The sequence below is a fragment of the Myxocyprinus asiaticus genome, chromosome 40 (genome assembly GCF_019703515.2).
Source record: "Myxocyprinus asiaticus isolate MX2 ecotype Aquarium Trade chromosome 40, UBuf_Myxa_2, whole genome shotgun sequence".
Lineage (NCBI taxonomy): Eukaryota > Metazoa > Chordata > Actinopteri > Cypriniformes > Catostomidae > Myxocyprinus > Myxocyprinus asiaticus.
Window position 1 is genome coordinate 17,016,904 of NC_059383.1, and position 20,754 is coordinate 17,037,657.

At 39.6% G+C, this 20,754-nt stretch overlaps 1 protein-coding gene across 1 annotated transcript in view; it reads right to left on the minus strand.

The window, feature by feature from the left end:
* LOC127430620 (rho GTPase-activating protein 32-like) overlaps positions 1-20,754 on the minus strand; it is a 130,940-nt gene that overhangs the window by 52,547 nt on the left and 57,639 nt on the right. The window contains exons 3-5 of the mRNA XM_051680511.1: positions 16,400-16,508; positions 14,637-14,728; positions 14,366-14,450 (exon numbers count right to left, since the gene is read on the minus strand). Coding sequence (XP_051536471.1) covers positions 14,366-14,450; positions 14,637-14,728; positions 16,400-16,508 — 286 coding nt within the window. The remainder of the gene's footprint in view (positions 1-14,365; positions 14,451-14,636; positions 14,729-16,399; positions 16,509-20,754) is intronic.

Consider the following 20,754-nt stretch of genomic DNA (forward strand, 5'->3'; position numbering starts at 1 on the left):
ACATCTCAAATTTTTTTCAGCACTCATAAGACATGTCAATGTTGAGATAACGTTATTATTGTGATTCAAGTAGTTTATCATAAGTTACTAAAGCTGAAAGTATACTTTGGTTTTCCGCGTGCCGTTATGTCTCACGCATCTGTGTGATTTGTCAGCGCATGAGCTTGCTGTTGACTGTACTCAAGACTATCACAAAGCAGACGTAGTGTGCATGGGGCGAATGCGCTTATATAGGCTTGCAGTCAAAAGAGTTCACCGTATTTTCCGGAATATAAGTCGAGTTTTTTCATCATCTAAAAGGTCCTGTGACTTATAGTCCAAAGCGACTTATATACATAATTTATACTTAACTGAAGCGGAGCGCGTTTGACATCTGAACCGGTGAAGGGGATACGGGCGGCTGCTCCCAGGTCCTAGTGCATGCCGCATGCACCCTCTGTTAGTGTGACTTATCCCAGATGTGACTTATGTGTTTTTTTTCACAACAACGTGATTTTGACCCGGTGCGACCAATAATCAGGAGCGACTTTATTTCTGGAAAATACTGTACTTTAAAAGGCTGAACGCTCAACCGTGTGTGAGATGGAGCGGCATGTGGAAAAACAAAGTACACCCTAGCCGTTAGTAATGATATCATTATAATTATGATCTATTACAATTATATTAACTACAACATTATAGATATTTAGCCTATTTACTTGTCAGGGCTGTGCATATATGCATACTAGATATATTGCTAGATATAGAAACGAGTCTGGTAAACATGACCTTAAACTAATTATACAGAGCTTCCTTAAGAGTGACTAGTCTACTGTTCGTACAGATAACTCTTTAATTTTGAAAATGTGCAGTTTTGTACATGCCTAGAATGTACAAAAACAGTGGAGTGTTTGAATCTGGGTCCCACAGAGATTCAAACCTAATTTCAATGAGAACAGAACAATTACCTCCATGACAACATCTTAAAAGGGAATGCTGACAGTGCGATAAGTTACAATGAAAAAGACCCCAAGGCAAACATACATGAACTTTAGGCAAGACACAGCATCATCAACTGGATCATACACTAAAATAATGCTCTCTCTCTCTATCTCTGAAAAGCTATAAATAATACAATTATAATCTAATAGTGACTGTTTATCCAGATTTTCTGGGCATCCTGCCAACTTCACCAGGGCACATCTTTTAAATGATTCCACAAATAATTCTCGGAGAGAACATTCAAGGAAACTGGGAGGTCACAGAGGTGAACATGTCTGGTAAAACTGTTCATAAAAATCCAGAGGAAACAGTGTCATAATCTGTCAGCAGATGAGTATGTTTTACATTATACAAATGATCATACAGAGCGAAACATTTCCATGCTGAAAAACTCCAGTATGTGGAGAGAAACTCTTGAGTGAATGGGGCGTGATTGCGGAGGTACAAGCAGGTTTGTGCGTATAAAGTGGTCTTCCCACATGCTCTTCAAGAAAAGCTGCACAGTGGTTGTGTTTGAGTGCAGGTGCCCATAGGGCATTACTGCAGTGCTTCATTGCAGAGGCAGGACCCAGATACTGCTGCGTCTCCGAGGATGACATAACTAGGCAAGGTTGCTTTGACAGGATTTAAAATTGACAAGAGATTTAAGTGGATAAGCATACAGAAGAGGGTAATGAACTAGAACTAGAAATCTCCTTATAAAATGGCTATCAAACATGAATTCTCCTTAGAAAATCTCACTGAATTTCATCTGGAACTAGGGTTGTCAAAATTATGAAATTTGGCTTATGGTTATCAAATGAATAATAAAGATTATGACAATTAATTGTCTCTTTTATTGCTTTCACGATTAATTGTCATATTTCTTAAGGTGCATGTGTGCTTCATACACCTTAAGAAGTCATTTTTACATATTTAATTTCAAATACATAAATCAAATAATAAAATAGGCACATGTGCTTTTCTTTTAAGGCTTTAAAAACTTAAAGGAAAAGGAAAATTAATTTGTGATTTTCAAGATTTGTTTTTAATACTCGAATAGCAGGTGCAGAACAAGTACTCGATTAGTCGATTACTCGTGCACATCCCTAATAGAATCCAGGTTTTCCCCTGTATGCACCACCGCTGCTAAATTATGAGCGCCGCTGCTTAACTTCCCTCAATATTGCAGCGCAAACCACAAAACTGATGTGACCTATCTGAACTCTAATCAGACTGTTCTAGTTTAAAGTGCTATGGAGGAAGTCAAACCTCAAACAATAGACTGCCTTGATATGCTAAACAGCACTGAGGAGGAAATGAGCAACACAGTGCTATGAGCCAAAATAATATTTTTTTTTTTTTTTTTTAATTAGGCTACACAATCTAGAGGTTGACCGATTGTGGATTTTCCAGATACCGATAACTAAGGTGGTGGGAAAGGCCGATAACTGATTAATTAGCCAATAGCTTTTAAAATAGATTTATAGAATGTCAATAAAAAAAAGTATACTTTCCTCACTATGACGGGAACAGACAAAGAGTCCTAAATGAATAAAATCCTAGACGCAGTTTATTGTTCAACCAAAATCCCAAAAATAACCCGTTTTTTTTATTTTTGTTTGGTGCATAATGCGGGACCAGTGTTGAGAGATGCTCTAGAGAAATGCATTATAGATAAGAGAGAGAGAGAGAGAGATAGGGAGATAGACAGACAGACAGACAGACAATCAGACAGACAGATAGATAGATAGAGTTGAAGTCAGAAGTTTACATACACTTAGGTTGAAGTCATTAAAACTAATTTTTTTTAACCACTCCACAGATTTAATATTAGCAAACTATAGTTTTGGAAAGTCGTTTAGGACATCTACTTTGTGCATGACACAAGTAATTTTTCCAAAAATTGGTTAAAGACAGATTGTTTCACTTTTAATTGACTATATCACAATTCCAGTGGGTCAGAAGTTTACATACACCAAGTTAACTGTGCCTTTAGGCAGCTTGGAAAATTCCAGATAATGATGTCAAGCCTTTAGACAATTAGCCAATTAGCTTTTGATAAGAGGTGTACTGAATTGGAGGTGTACCTGTGGATGTATTTTAAGGCCTACCTTCAAACTCAGTGCCTCTTTTCTTGACATAATGGGGAAATCCAAAGAAATCAGCCAAGACCTCAGAAAAAAAATTGTGGACCTCCACAAGTCTGGTTCATCCTTGGGAGGAATGTCCAAATGCCTGAAGGTACCACATTCATCTGTACAAACAATAGTACACAAGTATAAACACCATAGTACCACGCAGCCTTCATACCGCTCAGGAAGGAGATGCATTCGGGCTCCTAGAGATGAACGTATTTTGGTGCGAAAAGTGCAAATCAATCCCAGAACAATGGCAAAGGACCTTGTGAAGATGCTGGAGGAAACAGGTAGACAAGTATCTATATCCACAGTAAAACGAGTCCTATATCGACATAACCTGAAAGGCTGCTCATCAAGGAAGCTCCAAAACCGCCATAAAAAAGCCAGACTACAGTTTGCAAGTGCACATGGGGACACAGATCTTACTTTTTGGAGAAATTTCCTCTGGTCTTGATGAAACAAAAACTGAAGTGTTTGGCCATAATGACTATTGTTATGTTTGGAGGAAAAAGGGTGAGGCTTGCAAGCCGAAGAACACCATCCTAACCATGAAGCATGGGGGTGGCAGCATCATGTTGTGGAGGTGCTTTGCTGCAGTGCACCTCACAAAATAGACTGGTGCACTTCACAAAATAGATGGCATCATGAGGAAGGAAAGTGGATATATTGAAGCAACATCTCAAGACATCAGCCAGGAAGTTAAAGCTCGGTCGCAAATGGGTCTTCCAAATGGACAATGACCCCAAGCATTCCTCCAAAGTTGTGGCAAAATGGCTTAAGGACAACAAAGTCAAGGTATTGGAGTGGCCATCACAAATCCCTGACCTCAATCCGATAGAAAATTTGTGGGCAGAACTGAAAAGTGTGTGCAAACAAGGAGGCCTACAAACCTGACTTAGTTACACCAGTTCTATCTGGAGGAATGGGCCAAAATTCCAGCAACTTATTTCGAGAAGCTTGTGGAAGGCTACCCAAAACATTTGACCCAAGTTAAACAATTTAAAGGTAATGCTACCAAATACTAACAAGGTGTATGTAAACTTCTGACCCACTGGGAATGTGATGAAAGAAATAAAAGCTGAAATAAATCATTCTATCTACTATTATTCTGACATTTCACATTCTTCAAATAGTGATCCTAACTGACCTAAGACAAGGAAAGTTTTCTACGATTAAATGTTCGGAACTGTGAAAAACTGAGTTTAAATGTATTTGGCTGAGGTGTATGTAAACTTCTGACTTCAACGATCGATCAATCGATCGATTGATAAATAGGAACACAGAATATGGGGTGGGGCTAGAGGGAGATTTACAGTCAGTATCCCCTCCCCTAAGCTCTATTTTACAGGCCATTTCTTCTTGATATCACTATCCTACAACACCAGCTGAGGCATGCTGCCATTAACAAGTATACATGGATAGATGGGGTTAACTGACTAACATGATTTATGTGCCCACACATGCACACAAGATGTAAAAGCAAACTGCAGTCTATGAAGCTCTGATGGAGAGGGGGCAAGCCTCATGAGATGCCATGCCAAGACTGTACACTACATTTACTCTACATACAATCTATTAAAAAGAGCAGCTTGCATGAAAAGTCATAATACACTATAATGTAAGATGGAGAGCTTGCCAAAAATCAAATGTCACAATGAGGCAAGCAATCATTTTGCTCGAGACAAATATGATTTTCTTCCCTCTGTGGAACACAAAAGGAGATGTTACGCACAATGTTGACATCAGACACCATTCACTTCCGTTAAATCTTTTTTTCCATACAATGAAAGTGAATGGTGACAGAGACTTAACGTTCTGCCTAACGTATCCTTTTGTGTTCCTTGAAGAACACCAAGGCATACAGATTTGAAACAACACTCTACGGATATGTTGGAGAATTAATCGCAATTGGCTAGTAAATTTTAGTTTTTACTTGCCAGACCTTTGACAAGATGAAAGTGTAATGTAACTGAAAACCAAAAAAGATATTAAGAAAACTGAGAGGGGGGCATCATCATATATAAAATATCTATAATCATATACAGTTGTGCTCAAAAGTTTGCATACCCTGGCAGAAATTGTGAAATTTTGGCACTGATTTTGAAAATATGACTGATCATGCAAAAAAAATGTATTTAGTAAGTTTAGGAGGAATTTATAGTAATCATATGAAGCCATTTATTATCACAGTTGTTTGGCTCCTTTTTAAATCATAATGATTACAGAAATCACCCAAATAGCCCTGATCAAAAGTTTACATACCTTTGAATGTTTGGCCTAGTTACAGACACACAAGGTGACACACACAGGTTTAAATGGCAATTAAAGGTTAATTTCCCACACCTGTGACTTTTTAAATTGCAATTAGTGTCTGTGAATAAATAGTCAATTAATTTGTTAGCTCTCACGTGGATGCACTGAGCAGGCTAGATACTGAGCCATGGGGAGTAGAAAAGATCTGTCAAAAGACCTGTGTAACAAGGTCATGGAACTTTATAAAGATGGAAAAGGATATAAAAAGATATCCAGAGCCTTGTAAATGCCAGTCAGTACTGTTCAATCACTTATTAAGAAGTGGAAAATTCAGGGATCTCTTGATACCAAGCCAAGGTCAGGTAGACCAAGAAAGATTTCAGCCACAACTGCCAGAAGAATTGTTCGGGATACAAAGGAAAAACCCACAGGTAACCTCAGCAGAAATACAGGCTGCTCTGGAAAAAGACAGTGTGGTTGCTTCAAGGAGCACAATATGACGATACTTGAACAAAAATGAGCTGCATGGTCGAGTTGCCAGAAAGAAGCCTTTACTGCGCCAATGCCACAAAAAAGCCTGGTTACAATATTCCCGACAACACCTTAAAACTCCTCACAGCTTCTGGCACACTGTAATTTGGAGTGACAAGACCTAAATAGAGCTTTATGGTCACAACCATAAGCGTTATGTTTGGAAAGGGGTCAACAAGGCCTATAGTGAAAAGAATACCATCCCCACTGTGAAGCATGGTGTTGGCTCACTGATGTTTTGGGGGTGTGTGAGCCCTAAAGGCATGGAGAATCTTGTGAAAATTGATGGCAAGATGAATGCAGCATGTTATCAGAAAATACTGGCAGACAATTTGCATTCTTCTGCACGAAAGCTGCGCATGGGACGCTCTTGGACTTTCCAGCACGACAATGACCCTAAGCACAAGGCCAAGTTGACCCTCCAGTGGTTACAGCAGAAAAAAGTTGAAGGTTCTGGAGTGGCCATCACAGTCTCCTAACCTTAATGTCATCGAACCACTCTGGGGAGATCTCAAATGTGCAGTTCATGCAAGACGACCAAAGACTTTGCATGACCTGGAGGCATTTTGCCAAAACAAATGGGCAGTTATACCACCTGCAAGAATTTGGGGCCTCGTAGACAACTATTACAAAAGACTACACGCTGTCATTGATGCTAATTTGGGCAATATACAGTATTAAGAACTAAGGGTATGAAGACTTTTGAACAGGGGTCATTTCATTTTTTTCTTTGTTGCCATGTTTTGTTTTATGATTGTGCCATTCTGTTATAACCTACAGTTGAATATGAATCCCATAAGAAATAAAAGAAATGTGTTTTGCCTGCTCACTCATGTTTTCTTTAAAAATGGTACATATATTACCAATTCTCCAAGGGTATGCAAACTTTTGAGCATAACTGTATATTTTTCATATATATGATTTCATGCAATACAGTATGCAAGATTGATATTTTATTTTCATATTTTCGCATATGATCCTTTTAATCAAATTTTAGCTTGTGTACAAATTTCACATTTTATCAATTTATATGATGTCATGCATTTGCATTTTTAATAATGATACAAGCTGTTGTCACTGTTTGAAATTTCATACAAATTGAAAGGTTGGAAAAAAGGCTGGAAACAAATGAAAATAGAATTAACCATTATATTATACAAATAATAATTTAAGTGCTACTATATCAAAACTACTATGCAGAAGAAAAAACCCTTGTGTAGATTTGTTAAAGATTTGTATTCGTTAGATTATTTCATATTTAGTGTTTTCTGAAGTTAAAATATTTCATAATGTATAATTGTGCCTCTAAACATTCATGTATTTACACATTTATTACACTTATTACATTACTACATTTTGTTGAATGTTTTATCTGCACTTGTGCGATTTACCTTGAGTGTACATTGATATGTATAACAAGCGCTAAATTAGTACTGTCTCTTTAAGAGATAAGCTCTGCAAGCAAGTTTTTACGGTTGAATGAGCACAGTGCACATTAAAGAGAGAGAAGTCACACGGTTGTTTTTCCCTCATCTGTGCAAAGTATGATTAGAAATAATGTTTCAGTTTATCTTTTTGATCACCATCTGACTGTAAATAACAGAAAGGATATTAAAAGAGACATGAAATGAAAATGGGGTGCCTAGGTCTCATCTTTGAATACAAAATACGGAAAGAAGAAAAAGTAAACTTTTAATTGTATAATGTGTATTGACTAGATTGTACAAATATTTATTGTATATGTTCTCAAATTCAAATCTACATGCTCTCATGTTTTGCAACAATTTTACCTTCTAACAGAAGTCCAACAGGCGCGTTACTTGTCTGTAGGCTTGCTTTAAAATGGAGAATGTTGTGAAAAACACTTTAAGTTTAATCAAGTCAGAGTTGTTATCATAAAATGTGAGTGACATTCCAAGGCTCAACTAAGTGATGGAGGCAGCGCAATCACGACCCAATGCAGCCAAATAAGGTCCATTTCCTTCAGGGCGCACACTCACGAGACACACAACACACTGTGAAAAGACGTGGCTGAATCCAGCTTCACAATCAAAGGCTTCTTATTCAGTAAAAGGATCGTGGTGTTCAAGTTCTTCTTTGCCACTACACAACTGAAGCTCTGACGAGTAAAATCTGCATTTTTACTCGCGCCAGTGGCTAATAGAATTCATATTTTAGTCGCATAGCAAGAAATTTGGTTGCATATGCGAGTGATTTACCCGCTATGTAGAGGGCTGTGAAACAACATGAGGGTGAGTAAATGAGGACAGAATGTTAATTTTTGGGTGAACGAACCCTTAAGGACAGGGTGACGTGCCTCAGACACAAAAGGAGTTGGAATGAGAACGTGGAGAATATGGAATGAAAATGTAGACCAAAACTGATGGCATAGTCATCTGTGGAAATGAAGTTCTGGAACAGATTAGCTTCATACTGGAACACTAAATGACAGAGAAATATAGATACTCAGTCATCAAGACTCAGAACTAAACTAAATATTTCCCTTGCCTCATAAATCTGAATAGCAATGTTAACAGAGCAGAAGCTATTTCCTAAAGCTTGCCCATTAACACCAGATGGTGCTGATCCACACATTAAAATGGCCCTAAAAATCAATCTCTGACCAATCCAAAGCAGGAGCAGATTCCAAGCTTTCCTGGCCTGTGGTGGGAATGCAAAACAAAGAGAGAAAGTGTGAGCAATGAAGGGAGTAAGGAAGAGAAGGGGTGAGCAGGTTTGTTTTAGTATTCTGTCTATTCGAGTCCTAGTTACAAACACAACTACTCTCCAACTCCTTATTTAATAAGAATATTTGATCTCGGCTCTCTGGACATGTTCTTTAGCTGCGTGACTTCAGATTCTCACTGAGGGCATGAACAAACGCTCATGTCAATCTGATGGCTGAAATTGTGACAGGGGCCATATTGGCCTGTCTGACCTGTGGGTTGGATCTTCGCTCCAGTCTGCCTAGTGGGTTTGTCATGTGCACCAATGGAGGGCTAAGAGCATTTGACTTCTTTACAGGCAATATAAATGACTAAGAGACGAAGAGACAGATGTGGAGATGGATTGCAAGACAGAGAGCAAATGATTATAGTCAGGCCTTGGACGGTAATTCAAGCACTCAGACAGAGCTGAGAAAATCACAGGATGAGCCACGCTCTTGAAAAATGAAGTTTGATGTATCATACCGGGTGAGTGCTAAAATACAAATAATAATAAAACATTTTTGTGTTTGCAGCAAAATACATCTAAAACCAGCTTCTGATGGTGGATGGTTTTATATGGTTTCTAGCTAGTCAAAACTGGTCATTAGCTGGTTTCAGCTGGTTTAAGTGGTTGATCATCTGTAGGATAAAAGTGGGTGGGGCTGAGGTCAGGCTATTAGACCATCTTGGTCAAACTGATTAGGGGTTGGTAGACCACCTTGGCTAAGCTTGAACCTGGTTGAGCTGTTTAACCATGTCCCAAAACACACCTTGAACCGGTTGATCAGCTTGACCACCTTAAGCTGGTAGGAATGTGGTTGAGCTGGTTAACCATGTCCCAAAATACACCTTGAACTGGTTGATTAGCCTAACTGTAAGGGACTTCTCCAGCTTTAAGCCCAAAGTACACTTCGGTTTTGACCGAACTCTCAGCGTAGTCGAACGCGAGCCTGTCAAAGTATATTTCAATCTAGCGCTTCTTCATGACAGCAAAGGCTCAACTGTTAGTGATGCCACCTTGTGTACCCACTAATTAGTGCAAATAATTCCAGGCACATGCACATTATGCATGTGCAAAGGCATTCAGTGCTCAAGCAGTCTGTTGATGTAGAAATTTGCATCATGCGTCCTATATACGCAGATGCTCAGCGTTCATGTCTGACTGAAGTAAACGTTGGGCTTTAGTTGTGTTTTGTGCATGTGTTTTTGACCTTAAATTGGTGGGACCCAGTTTGAGCTGGTTAACAATGTTTCAAAACACAGCTTGAACTGGTTGACCAGCTTGAACACCTTAAACTGGTGGAAATCTGGTTGAGCTGGTTAATGATGTTTCAAAACAGCTAAAAAAGGGTTGAGAAGCTTGACCACATTAAGCTAGGATTACCAGTTTACCCAACAGGGGTGTCTTTTAGCCCTAAAAGGCTCCCCTCAATGCTCAGATGCCTAAGAATTGTATAACCCATTTAATATTCAAAAAGAGTTACAGGTGAACAGATCTGAGACAAGCAAGCATACATCATAAAGAGGGCCACGAAATGGTTGGCAGAGCACATTCCCTGGCACAAACCCGGCCCAATGGAAGCGGTGTGTCGAGAGGTCATATATCTAGAGAGTGTAGAGTAGCTATATGAGCCTGGAGCAGAATTTGGGGGAAGGGACAGTACGTCGCACAGTAACACCACCAAAACATGCTCTAAAAACACAAGGCTACTGCCCTCACTTACTCATTCATCAACAGGCCATGGAAACTATTTCCTCCGGTATGTGCCTCAGAACACTGGTACAACACACACGTGCTGTCCAGGGGGCTGCACACATATTGGCAAGCAGTGCTGGGTATCCTTATGCATTTTCTGTGGCTAGCAAACTTGAGACATATCTGTAATTGAATCTAAGTAACGCTGTTGTCTTCGGCTGGCTGTGGTGAACAGACAGTGCCAGTTACCACACGTCTGTGGTACGGGGCTGAGCAATGGCCATGAAACAATCCACAAGACAAGTCCTGCATTGTGCAAAAGAGTAAACTGACATTCAATTGACCATCATATCCAACATCTCTATTAATATGTCAAATGCAAAGTTGCATAGGTCTGGAAATTTCAACTGCAATTTGCAATTGTGTGCAAAATAATCTCTCAGTCAATCTGAGAAGATATCTGTGCAAGGTACAAATCTATTTCGTAAAATCTAAACCATGTTTTGTTAAAAGCATTATTGTCTGACCCTGTACATCAGAGTAAACTGCAATAAAATCAATGACTGAAACTAAAGGCAAAGGGGTCAATGCCACGTGAGCCATGCAGCGATTATTGCTAAACGTTTTGCAATGGGGGAAATAAATACTTCCCTGAAAGATACACATTAATATAGGCCCTCTATCTGCAACAGCTTTAACACTGGTACATTTTGCCTAACATCTCCTTTTGTGTTCCACGGAAAAAAGAAAATCATATGGGTTTGGGATAATAGGAGGGTGAGTTTTGGGTGAACTATTCCGAATCTCAGTGAAAGGGCTGTGGACAACACTGTTTCTCTGGAACTGTTTCAGAGCCCTGAGAAACCCAATCACTGTGTAGCTCTTTAGGGAATTTCAGTTAGTCATCTGCCTGTAATTACAAACCACTCATAAATCACCAACAGAAGGACAACATGTAAGGCTTTTGTATGAACACAGCAAATGTATCTGTGCCAAGAACTGGTACAGCACAACCGCAAGCTCATTTATTCTAGGTTTGCAAGGGATGTCTCAAGCTTTAGTTGTGTTTTGTGCATAAACCATGATTATGTAGGAGAGTTAAGAGAATTATCAAATGTTCTTCTGCGCATGTTTTGCCTATTGGTAAATCCAAGGAGCTGCTGCCCTCTACTGGACACCAGTGGGGCTACAGCCTGCGTATCTTCATAATTGTTTCAACATAATGCTTGATAAATACTATTCCAAAAACAAAAAACAAGGGAGCTCAGTAATGCAGATGCTGCAAGATCACAGCAACACATGTGCATGTAAAATAGCTGTCTTATATTTTAGGCTTTCCCAGGGCAATTCAGACTATTCTTCAGACCAGGCTGGCCCTCTGTTCCATGCCAATCTTATTTTCTCATTCTGTGAGCACTACATTATACCCATTATATTATATACATTATATAGCATCGAGATCTCCGACACTGTTGCACCAATCCACATTCTGTCCTTGCACAACAAGGCGCTATTCAGTGCTCTCAGCGATCCTTTTAGGCTTTCACTGAGCCCCACTACATTTAAAAATTTTGAAAAGAAACAGCAGGTCTGAAAATAAATTCTGAGGAAGCCAAAATCGAATGGTCTTGTCATTAGCACAGATACGTTTTCTTTCCCACTTCAAAAGTATATGCACAAGTATATGAGCACCTTAGATCTCATATGAGGCTTGCCACACAGATTGTGATTGAGATTCGTATCCATAGGACACCCAGATTCTTGAATCAGTTGTGGGTTGTTGGAGAGATCACATATGTAGTAGCAGATGATGAAATTAGAGGTCTGCATTCCCGCAGAACTCCCGCAGGACCTGATTGGATTTCTTGCGGTGCAGGATTAAATTTCTGAGTTGAAGGCGGTAGCGGACGGTACTTCCAATATGTTGTGTGCAGGAGTGGGCGGTCAAAGAATAGCCTGAAAAATCAGATGTGGATATCTTTTTTTTAAAATTATAATTAATTAATTAATGCACGCTGACTACCACCCCTGGAGTTGCGAATCCAGGGCGTGCTGAGTAACTCCAGCCAGGTCTCCTAAGCAACCAAATTGGCCCTGTTGCTAGGGAGGGTAGAGTCACATGTGGTAACCTCCTCGTGGTCGCTATAATGTGTGGTTCTCGCTCTCGGTGGGGCGTAGGGTGAATTGTGCGTGGATTCTGCTGAGAATAGCGTGGGCCTCCACACGCACTACGTCTCCGCGGTATCACGCTCAGCAAGCCATGTAATAAGATGCGGGATTGACGGTCTCAGACGTGGAGGCAACTGAGATTCGTCCTCCGCCACCCGGATTGAGTCACTACGCCACCACAAGGACTTAGAGCGCATTGGGAATTGTGCATTCCAAATTGGGGAGAAATGGGGTGAAAGAAAAATTTAATAAAAATAATAATTTTTATTTTCTTTACAAAGTAAACAAAATGTGCACACAGCACATGCATTAAATGATCCAATATTTAGAGCAGGCTATGCAGGTAGTCAACAGGACTTTAGAAGAATGGCAGAGCGTGACATCAAAGAAGATGAAACTCAATGTCACAAAAGTGAGACAAAAGAGACCCAAGAGCAGAGGAACATTTCCAAGGTTTTATTAACAATAAATTATAACTTCAGCAGATCCAGGTGAAGTGTGGAGATCCCGGCACCGACTGCAGTAGAAGGTGATGGGTGTGTTTGTCGATGAGTGCGCGCCGACCGCGCAATGAGCAGATCCGTAAGGAATTCTTTGTGAAGAGTGTGTTCGTAGGCGAGTGTTTGCGTTGTGGTAGTCAGAAGCAGATTCCTGAGGAATCCTCCCTTGAAGAGATGTGACGAAGAGAACAGGTGTACAGCAAACTGGAAGGCAACCACACTCCCGACAGGCAGGCAGAGATGGGCAACCAAAACAGATACACAAGACAGGGCTAACCAGGCAGAGAGAGCAAGGTGAATTACTAAAGCACCAAACAACAATCTAGCAAAGAACATGACACGACAAAGGGCTTAAATGGGCAGTGAATTAGTGGAGAGACAGGTGCTGCTAGCATGCTAATTAGTTGTGTGATCAGCGTTCCCATGGGAACAATCAGTGTTGCCATGGAAACACTGACCACGCAAGCCCACAGCGCCAGAGACACATGAGGGAGAGAAATAACAAAACAAACAGAACAGACCGACAAACTCACCAGAACCGTGACACTCGGACTAGAAAATGGTCAATTTAGTGTTAAGACCTCAGGCAAGTCAGATGGGCATCATGTCACGCGTCATAATAATAGCAATAACAGAAAAATAAAACATTCTTTGTGTACACTTGTTGTCTATTGTATGGCTTTTGCCCTATGTGAAAAACAAATGTGGGGTTGCAGGTACGGGAGCAGTCAGCAGGAAAATCACTTCAGGAAGAGAGCAGGTGAACATGGAGTAAAATGCAGCTTGAGCGTTCAGGTGCAGAATACAAAAAAAAAAAAAAAAACAGTCCCACGCAGACCTCTATAGGAAATAGTCACAGTAGTGTTGCTGGTTTGAGAGGCATGGTAACCCATCAATGCCCAGAATTTACCATGTATTAGAATTATTTGCACTTTGCACTTTTCTATGAATATGCTGTGCATTTATTTACAATTTTAATTGCATTTGTCATTTAAAGATATTTAATATACAAGAACTTTAATGACAGCTTGGCACATCTCTCTACAAACTCCTATAGTATCTTATGGAAAGACTGAGATGAAAAGGGGTTTTGCCAACCAGCTACTTAAGTTGCTGCGTGCAACATCCAAAAACGGCAGCATGAATTAAACGCCTCTCCAACTTTAGTTGCCCGAAGGCTTAAATGGGTTTAATCATATTGATTCTCACTTTCCAGTCCCATGGAGCATTGCATTAGAGACACAGTGGAGCTCTTCTTCCATCTGTAGTAGTCTTACTGCTATCTGCACGCACACTCTTGACATTTCATTGCACACAAACATGCATGCACATCAAGAATGAATCTCCACCAGCTTCCAAGTCTGTTCACTGGTAGATACAGTACAGAAGGTTCACTGTTGCTCTTACCTGTATTGTTCCAAAGTCAACGTTTTCATAGTGGAAGTGGGCACATTCGGCTAACTTTGGGAAGTGGCCCTTGGTGAACGAGAGCCTGCAAACATTACAGGAAAATTAGTTAAATATTCAGCTATGGTGCAGAGTACCTCTTTCTAAGACAAGTTTGTGTGTGTGCTAGAGAGAAAGGGCTACTGAGTGTTGTATGTAATAACGCTAGCCAAATAGACACACATTTTGCAGATCAATAAGCTTTTGAGAGACTCTGATGTTTGACACTTACTTTTTGACGTTTTTCACCTTCGTGCTGGCAGTGTTGCAACAGGAGTGCATGAGAGGCTCAGCGATCAGCTCTGGAACATCAGCACTCCGCGCCTGAAACAAAGACACCGCTTATCAATACATACTTTTAGCACGGCAATCAATGTCCCTAAACACATTCCTACAGCCCTTACCAACCAAACAACTCAGTTATGGCACAGTTGTTCACACCAAGACAGATGTGGCACAAACTACAAGTTTGCAGATATTTTATACTTTTGCTAGCAGGTTTTTGCAGCAACTATTCAAAATGAGTTTCATGCCTTTTTATATGAATTTCTATTACAAATTCTACATCTAATACAGGCAAGAGCTTGGCCAAAATGATGCTGCATACAAACATTACATTTAAGCTTTAATGGAACATTATAAAATAACCTAACTGAACATTCCCCTCCTTCCTCAACACAAGATTTTTTTTTCTGTGCAAATAATAGCTACAGAGAGACAGATCTCTCAGAACCACCCTTTAAAGTGCAGGACACAATGCAATGAGAACATATTTTAGCAGCATCAGCCTCCATAAAATAGACCATCTGAGTAATGGAATGAGCTACGACAGGGCCAAGACAGGTTAAATGAATATACAGTCAAGGCAAAGAAAACCCAGAGACCCTGACTGCTTTTTTACTATGGTTAAAAGTGTGCCCTGCATTCCCCAAATGAAACGGAAAATAAACCTTTGATGGCTGGTATGCTTTATAAAACTCTGTTATCGGTCACTTCAACGCTCTGCCAAGTGAAAGACACACACAATTATCTGACAAGGCCAACCAAAATGCACCAGTGATTCAAAAATGCCCATGAAATATGAATCCTGCTTTGAAAGTGTGGTTCTTAGCTGCCAGACAAGGGCTTATTAAATGTCTCCTAACCATGCAGCGCTCAAATGAGCCATGCTCCAAACAGAGCATTTCTGTTAGTGTACAACATGAAAACCCAACAGAGTCCAGTCCAGACTTGGTTCCATTTCATTATGTGTAACACACAGTCTATTGATCATCACAGTCTCACTTCACTATAAATGGCACTAAAACTAGGTCACGCCGGTGAAGAGATGACAGCAACCGTACATTAACGAGTTAAATAAATACCCTGGTACACAATGTTGAAAAACCAAGCCGAAGAGCATTAAATTAATTTGCTATATGAGTAAGCTGATATATGGTGATTCCCTTGATATTCCCCCGCTAATCCATTTGTGCTCAAAATAACATCAGCGAACAGTCAGGTTGCCATGGAGACAGGTTTTTTATCAGCACCACTGAATGCAAGCATGTCAGTGCTGGTCAAATAATCATAAATTTAACTAATTTAACATTGAACACAGGTTGGAGAATGAAAGATGTCATGGATGGTGAAGTGCTTTAGTGGAAATGAATGAGGTCATCTATTTATTAATATATTGTCTGGAGGCATTTTGATAACACATAGTTTACATGTACAGATAATAATACATCCAGGTCTATTGCACCAATACAGGTCTTGTCAAGTAAAAGAAACAAGGCATTAAAGTGCAATTACATCATAAATCAAAAGTACAATATTACCCTTGTGAGATTTTGAATGCGATATTGCCTGAGCCTCTATCGGACAGCAAGCAGTCAATCTTTAATTTTCACAGCTTCAGAGAGAATGTGCTATCTGCTCTCTTTACTACTGGTATTCTAAATGAAGGGTGTGGGCGGCAGACACTGAACTCGTGTGAGACTGTGAGCTAATCACCATCGCACTGATCGTTTCCTCCCAGTCAGGTCGCTCTCGGGGGTGGATGCTCCTGGCAAGTTCTGGCACAATATCGTCCTCTTCTGAGTGCCGTCCAGGCCTCAGGCCCCTGGGGGGAAAGGGGAGGGGATAGAGGAAAAGAGGAAGAGAGAGGTCAATCTGATATCCTGGCTGTGAACTAAAAGGACATAGCCTGTTTTGTGCCTGCCTTAGAGAATTACTACAGTAGAGCTGAATGGAATATCAGATAGACAGTCTGGCAGAGAAAATGACATGTCCTCAATGTAAGGCGGTTAATTAGAACATCCTATCCTTCACAGAGGTGTTAATGGCAGCATCATTTCAATTAGGCAAGATGTCAAAACTAATCACAGTGACATGAAGGGGAAAAATTATTATCCAGCATGCAGCAGGGAATCAAAGCAAGTCTCTGGGAGAACCCTATTCAACAGCATGTAGAAACCTTTGCTAATGTACTGTGAGTGAATGGGATCTTCATTTTAAATGGTGATACAGTATGAAAAATATATTTTCTTTTAACCCAGAATGAATGAGAGGGTGGGAGAAACAAAGTGGCAGTGTGGTTTGTCTCATATGGGCAAATTGACAAACCACCGTTGATCAGAGATGAAAAGTGCAGAGTGGTCAGCTTTCCAGTGGTTACACTTTCCAGTGTGGGTAATGTTATGCATGTCAGTCTGAACATTAAATTGTTTCCATAAAAAAGCCTGGAACCAATTACATAAAAGTTTTGCTATTTGGATTAAACCAATCTGGATGACCTGCATATTTATTTATCTGCTTTGAGCAGACACTCTTGCATTGGAGTTTAATGTGTGTCCCTGGAGCTTATGGCGAGACAGTAAATCCAGCAAATGTTGTTAACTGCAAGAGAGTGTCAGCACATTTTAAATTCACTACATGCTGCCATTCTGCAAAAAACAATAACTTTTCATTGGCACACAAACTCATTAATCATTAAATTAATGAGACCTATAATTATACTTATGATTTATGGAGCACCATGAAAATTCTTCTTGGCCATAAAGGATGTGTGAAATGAGATGATTTGACTAGCAGCAACAATATACAGGCACTAGCTGTACTTCAAATAGTCCACGTTCATCTGACACTAATTCAGCTCCTGACAAAATTATCTCATTAAAGAAAGTATTAACAATCAAGACCTAGCATATGGACCATTGGCCCTGTTTAAACCTGGTATTATGATGCATTTTGGGTGATCCGATCACAAGTGGAAAGGCAAAACATCCCATTCACTCAAATGCACCTGGTCGCTCCAAAGCATCTCTTTTGATCACTTGTGTTCAGATTTTGAGGGAAGGGTGTATGATTTCATGATGACATACAGTACATCAATGACTATGTCAGTGTGTTACTGCATGATGAATTACAATACAGAGAAATAAGAAAAAGTGAATTGACTCTTCCCATATGATCCTATTATTTTTTTAAAGTCCACTGGAAAATGGCAAAAGAATTTGCCCAAATTGTAATTACAACATGTCCACTGATTTAATGGCATGTATACCTACAGTCATGTGAAAAAGATAGGACACCCCATGAAAACCTTTGTCTTTTTCAACATACGGACATTAGATCTTCATTTTAACAATATTGAGAGATGGAGGTAATATAAATAAACTAATAAAACTGAAGAAATGTCTTTTTAAAATTATTTGTAAAATGTACTTAATAGAAATGCAATTTTTGGTGAGGAAAAAGATAGGACACCCCCACATTTATTTACAACTAAAAATGCATAAAATTAGAATCAGGTGCGCCACATCAGGTGCAAAAGTTTAGAACATCGTTAGAGAGGATTGTGGAGGAGCCTGTCTTATTTAAACCTCAGACATTTAGTTTGGTTTGCTCTTGATTGTTAAAGTGAGTGAAATCACCATGGTGAGATCAAAAGAGCTCTCTGAAGCCTTCAGAAAGAAGGTTGTAGATGCATGAGTCTGGTAAGGGATTTAAAAAAAATCTCCAAACAATTCAAAATCAGCCAAGTGGAGAACATTTAAAACAACTGCCAACATGCCCAGGTCAGGCTGTCCTAGCAAGTTCAGCCCAAGAGCAGACTGCAAGATGCTTAAAGAAGTCTCCAACAATCCTAAAATGTCACCTCGGGACCTACAGGTAGCTCTAGCCACAGTTGATGTCAAAGTACATGCATCTACCATAAGAAAGAGACTGCACAAGTTTGATTTGCATGAGAGGTGTGCAAGGAGGAAACCCTTGCTGTCAAAAAAAACATCAGGGCAAGACTAAAGTTTGCCAGAGAACACCTAGACAAAGACCAGGACTTCTGGAACAATGTGCTTTGGACAGATTAATCCAAAGTTGAATTGTTTGGGCACAGTAACAGAAGACATGTGTGGCGCAAACCAACAACCTGACAGCATTTGAGCACAAGAACCTCACACCAACTGTGAAACATGGGGGTGGAAATGTCATGGTTTGGGGCTGCTTTGCTGCAGCAGGGCCTGGCCAGCTCACTATCACAGAATCCACTATGAATTCTTCATTGTATCAGAGGGTGCTTGAGGAAAATGTAAGACCATCTGTCCAAAGAATTGAAGCTGAAGCGGATGTGGACTATGCAACATGACAATGACACAAAACATTCCAGTAAATCCACTAAGGAATGGCTCAAAAGAAAGAAATGGAGAGTTCTGGAATGGCCAAGTCAAAGCCTGGATCTTAATCCTATTGAGATGCTGTGGGGTGATTTGAAACGGGTTGTGCATGCACCTCAAACATCACACAGCTGAAAAAATTGTCAGAGACTGGTAGACAGTTATAGGAAATGTCTTACTGAGGTTATTTCAGCCAAAGGGGGCAATACCAGCTATTAGGGCATAGGGTGTCCTAACTTTTTTCTCAGTAGGAACTGGCATCTTTTTTTTGTTAAATAAATGATATCATGGTTAAAATGTCATTGTTTTTGGTTCAATTACATCATCTTTATCTATAGATACTGTTTGAAAGAAGATCAAATATTGATATGTCCATATTTCTTAAAAAATAACTAAATATTTCATGGGGTGTCCTAATTTTTTCACATGACTGTATACTTGTATAAATGATTAATACCTGTAAAAATGTGTCTAATTAAAGGGATTGTTCACCCAAAAATGAAGATTCTCCCATCTTTTACTCTTTACTTTAGAAGACTTTTTCTTCTACAAACACAAACAAAGATTTTTAGAGAAATATTTCAGTTCTGTAGGTTCTCACTTTGCAAGTGAATGGGTGCCAAAATTTTGATGCCCCAAAATGCACATAAAAGTATAAGAAACAGAACAATATTTAAGTCCTTTTCTTTTGTTTTTGGTGATTTGCATTCTTCGTGCATATCGCACCCTACTGGGCAGGGAGGAGAATCTATGGTAAAAACTGCCTTAATTATTGTTCTGTTTCCCACCCACACATTATATCACTTCAGAAGATATTGATTTAACCACTGGAGTCTTAAAGATTACTTTATGCTGACTTTATGTGCATTTTGGAGCTTCGAAATTTTGGCACCCATTCACTTGCATTGTATGGAGCTATAGAGCTTAGATATTCTTCTAAAAATCTTAATTTGTGTTCTGCAGAGGACAGAAAATCATACACATCTGGGATGGCATGAAGGGGAGTAAATGATGAGAACATGTACATTTTGGGGTGAACCATCCCTTTAACTTGACACACAATTTCAAAAACTTGTGTAAGGATGTTCAACAGCACGAGATGCCTGTAGTGGAGGTGCTTTAAAGGGATAAATTTAAAGACGAAATCTAAGAGGATTTCACCGTGCTGACTTTCTTAAAGCTAAAGTACAGCATGCTGTTAAAATGCTAATTAAAGTACTGCCGCTAAAAAGATCAAAACTACAATTTAGTTCACCTCACTATTGGTATGTAGCTTGTTGTACGTATCGCAGCAGTTCCCTGGTGAAATTGACACTAGAGGCACTACAACAATGACTTTTATTCTCTTTTACATAAACCATGAGTAAAATGGCAAATTATCAGTTCATAAGCACTTACTTTTCATCCCGTTCCTCTCACGTTATTTTTTTACTTGTTAAACATTTTAACATTCGCATTACACAAACAACTACATTTACTAGCTTGTTCAAACGCAAATCAAATTGGGCAGTAGCTCAATGTATAAAGCAATGAACTTGCAATGCCAAGGATGGGGGTACGAGTCCAGAAGAGCATGCACGTCAACACATGAACCGAAAGTGTGATGGAAGAACTAAAAAAATTAAGAGGTTTCTTCAGCAGCTGCATATTTCATGTCATATTTGCTTTTTATGACACTATCGGTTAGGTTTAGGT